General features: G+C 46.5%; 1 protein-coding gene across 1 annotated transcript; it reads right to left on the reverse strand.

The window, feature by feature from the left end:
* Positions 1-3,266: 3,266 nt before the first annotated feature.
* Positions 3,267-4,036, reverse strand: LOC119923034 (putative olfactory receptor 2W6). Its single transcript, XM_038742610.1, has 2 exons — positions 3,646-4,036; positions 3,267-3,556 (listed from the first exon to the last, which is right to left on the reverse strand). The coding sequence occupies exons 1-2, from the start codon at positions 4,034-4,036 to the stop codon at positions 3,267-3,269; spliced, it is 681 nt and encodes a 226-aa protein (XP_038598538.1).
* Positions 4,037-4,239: the final 203 nt, after the last annotated feature.

The raw sequence follows: 4,239 nt of genomic DNA on the forward strand, positions 1-4,239 counted from the left end.
AAATCTCCAGTGGCTGCCTGTCAACCTACGAATCAAGCAAAAACTCTTCACTCTCGGCTTCAAGGCTCTCCATCACCTCGCCCCTTCCTACCTCACCTCCCTTCTCTCCTTCTACAGCCCAGCCCACACCCTCCGCTCCTCTTTTGCTGCCCTCCTCACTGTGAGTCGTTCTCGCCTGTCCCACCGTCGACTCCTGGCCCACGTCCTTCCCCTGGCCTGGAATGCCCTCCCTCCACACATCCGCCAAATAAGTGGTCAAAGCCCTTCTGAGAGCTCACCTCCTTTAGGCGGCCTTTCCAGACTGAAGCTCCCTGTTTCATCCGCTCCTCCTCCCCTCCCCACCGCCCCCACTCCCCACCCCTGCCCTTCCCTTCCCCACAGCACTTGTGCATATTTGTACATATTTATTAGTCTATTTATTTTATTAATGATGTATTCATATCTATAATTCCATTTATCTATTTTGATGGTATTTACACCTGTCTACTTGCTTTTTTTGTTGTCTGTTTCCCCCTTCGGGACTGTGAGTCCGTTACTGTGTAAGGACTGTCTCTATCTGTTGCCAAATTGTACTTTCCAAGTGCCTAGTACAGTGTTCTGCACACCGTAAGTGCTCAATAAATACGATTGAATGAACGAATGAATATAACAGCAAACAGACACATTCCCTGCCAGACCTGGGTCCTAATTCTGTCTCCACCACTTGTCTGCTGGGTGGTCTTGGGGAAGTCACTTAACTTCTCTGTGCCTCGGTTTCCTCACTTGTAGAGCAGGAATTCAATGACTCTCCTCCCTCCCCGTTAGACTGTGAGTTCTCTGTAGGGGGAGAGGGCCAGTGCTTGACCTGATTACCGCGTATCTACACCAATGCTTAGCACAGTGCTTTGCTCAGAGTAAGTGCTTAACACACACATTTATTATCTTCCCTGAAATCAAAACCCTTGTTGTCCTAGTCTGTTGCTTACCTATCTTCATGACCCAGCAGCAGCGTGGCGTAGTGGATAGAACACATGCCTGGGAGTCAGAAGGTCATGGGTTCTAATCCGGATCTGCCACTTGTCTGTTGTGAGACCTTGGGCAAGTCACTTCACATCTCTGGGCCTCTGTTATCTCATCTGTATAGTGGGGATTAAGATTGTGAGCCCCACGCAGGATAGGAACTGTGTCTATTCTGATTTGCTTATATCCACCCCAGCATTTAGTGCACAGCCTGGCACAGAGGAAGCGCTTAACAAATGCCATAATTATTATTAGTATTATTATTATGACTCACAATCATTAACCTTTTGTTGACCTCCCACATTCCACCCCTTGCCAATGGGTCACACGTTCTTGAGGGCAGAGGCAGGGATTTTTAAAATATTATTTATTAGGTGCTTACTATGTGTCGAACACTCTTATTAGAGCTTGGATAGATACGAGTCAATTAGGTTGGACACGATCTCTATCACACATGGGCTTACAGGCTAAATAGGAGGGAGAACGGGAAAAATGAAGCACAGAGAACTGAAGTGATTTGCCCAAGGTCACGCAGCAGACAAGTGGCAGAGCTGGGATGAGAACCCAGGTCCTCTGTCTCCCAGGCCTGGGCTCTTTCCACTAGGCCACGCTGCTTCTCATGGTGAAACCTCACGAAAGGCAATGACTATCAAAGCCCCATTGACACAAGAGTTATTTCGGTCCACCTATTAGGGAACATTTCTAGTTATTCACATATTTATTTCAAAAGACCGCACTGTTAGGGTTAAGATCAAAATTTCAACTGTTTTCAATTTTCAGGATTGAGAACAGATTGAGTAAATGTGCAAATGAACTTCTATCTCTCCGTTATTGAAACTTTAGTCCATTAATCAAATCACCTGTAAATAAGGCACATAAAATAATGGAACAAGTTGGGCCTGTGAACAATATTATTATTATCATCATCATTAATAATAAGAATCGTAATATTTACTATTTACCTGTGCTCAGGATAGTGCTTGACACATAGTAAGTGCCTAAGAAATACCATTAAAAAATTACCTGGCACTTACTGTGTGCTAAGCTCTGGGGTAGATACAAGGTATGAGATTGAAAATTGTCCCTGGCTCTCACCTGGGCATACTTACTGTAATTATTCAATGATCAATGATATTTATAGAGCACTTATAATGAGCAGAACATTGTACTAAACACTTGGGAAAGTACAATATAACAGAGATGGTAACCATGTTCCTTGCCCACATTGAGCTAAGAATCTTCAGGGGAAGGCAGGCATAAAAATAGGCTGCAGGAAAGGGAAATAGTACAGTATTAAGAATATTTACAGTAAGTGCTGAAAGGCCGAGATCAGTATCAATCAATCACTTAATCGTATTTATTGTGCGCTTTCTGTGTGCAGATACTATACTAAGCACTTGAGAGAGTACTATAAAACAGAATTGGTAGAGGTGTCCACTGCTTACAAAGGAGCTCACAGCTTAGAGGGGGAAACGGACATCAATCAATCTATCAGTGGTATTGATTGAGTACTTACTATATGCAGAGCACTGTACTCTTGGGAGAGCACAATAAAACAGAGATGGTAGACATATTTCCCGACCACATCGAGCTTACAGTCCAAAGGGGGAGACAGATATTAATTTACCCATCAATGGTATTCATTGAATGATTACTGTGTGCAAAGCACTGTACTCAACACTTGGGAGAATGCAATATAACAGATACGTTTCCTGCCCACATGGAGCTTGCAGTCTAAACAGGGAAGCAGGCATTAATCATAGTGAAGGTGGGAAAGTTGATTAACACACATTCTTTAGCATAGAGTGTCTCATCAATGGATACATACATCTCTGAGTGTACTTCAGGATACGAAGCTTAGGATTCCTTGGATGTGTGCCCCTGAGGGTATTTTAGAGAAACAGTTTGGTCTAGTGGAGAGAACATGGGCCTGGGAGTCAGACGACCTGGGTTCTAATCCTGGCTCTGCCACTTACCGGCAGTGTGACCTTAGGCAACTCACTTAACTTCTCTGTGCCTCGGTTCCCTCAACACCTGCTCTTCCTCCTACATAGATTGTGAGCCCCATATGGGACCTGTTCATCTTGTACCTAACACAGCGCTTAGTTCAGAGCTGGGCACATTGTAAACGCTTAACAAATACCACAATTATTCTCATTATCTGATTTTTGTCCAGATATCTATTTCCCTTCAGTGGAAAGTTGTCTGTTTTAGCTGCTACCTTTCCTGCCCTTCTCAAGGACTGTAGAACAGTTTGATTCAGGATGTTAGCCCTTTTCTGAACTCTGATCTTTTCCCAGAATCCTCCTCACCACCCCCTTCACGTCCTTCTTCCTCAGGGTGTAGATGAGCGGGTTGAGGGTGGGGGTGACCACTTTGTAGAAGAGGGTCAGAAATTTGTCCAAAGTTCCAGAGAAGGAGCTGTTGGGCCAGATGTAGACTACCGTGGTGGACCGATAGAAGAGAGTGACCACCAGGAGGTGGGACTCGCAGGTTCCCAGGGCCTCCCTCCAGACCCGGGGTGACGTGATCTTCAGCACAGCCCAGTCAATGGACGCTAGGACATCGTGATCAAGCTCAAGGGCAGGAGAATCAGGGACCAAGGTGCCCACGAAGAGCTGGATCTCATTGGCCCGGATACCACACATGCCAGCTTGAGCATGGCGGGCATCTCACAGAGGAAGTGGGGAAGCCGCTGGTGTCCACAGTGGGGCAGGCGGAAGATGGCTGTGGCCTGAATCACGGTGTCCCCCACCCCACACAGCCGGAGTAAGTCCACCAGGACCCGGCAGAGCCGTGGTTGCATAACAGTGGTGTAGTGAGGGGGTTGGCAGATGGCAGCATGATGGTCCAAGGCCATAACAGTGAGCAGGATGCGCTCCATCGACCCTAGGGCCAGGGAGACATACAGCTGGACCCCACAATCGACTACGGTAATGGTCTTGGAGGGATCCTGGTTGTTCTGCAGAAGCTGGGGCAAGATGCCAGTGATGAAGCAGAGGTACACCTCTGACAGCTGAGACAGGAAAAAGTACATGGGTGTATGGAGACGGAGAACCAGTGGGGTCACCAAAATGATAACGGTGTTGCCCACCAGGGGTAGGAGTTAGAATATCAAGAAAACCACAAAGAAGATCTTCTCTAACTGGGGCTGAGCAGAGAAACCCACCATGACAAAGTCCTCCCTAGAATTGTCATTCTGCATCATCCTCGTCATTGTAGGAAAGACAAGGGGGACAG

Source organism: Tachyglossus aculeatus, unplaced genomic scaffold (assembly GCF_015852505.1).
Source record: "Tachyglossus aculeatus isolate mTacAcu1 unplaced genomic scaffold, mTacAcu1.pri scaffold_137_arrow_ctg1, whole genome shotgun sequence".
NCBI lineage: Eukaryota > Metazoa > Chordata > Mammalia > Monotremata > Tachyglossidae > Tachyglossus > Tachyglossus aculeatus.

Bases quoted from the DNA above. Each gene is read 5' to 3' on its own strand.
- LOC119923034 (XM_038742610.1), bottom strand. From the start codon at position 4,036: ATGTACTTTTTCCTGTCTCAGCTGTCAGAGGTGTACCTCTGCTTCATC. The intron at 3,557-3,645 runs GTGTGGTATCCG...ACGATGTCCTAG, and splicing joins CGCCATGCTCAAGCTGGCAT to CGTCCATTGACTGGGCTGTG.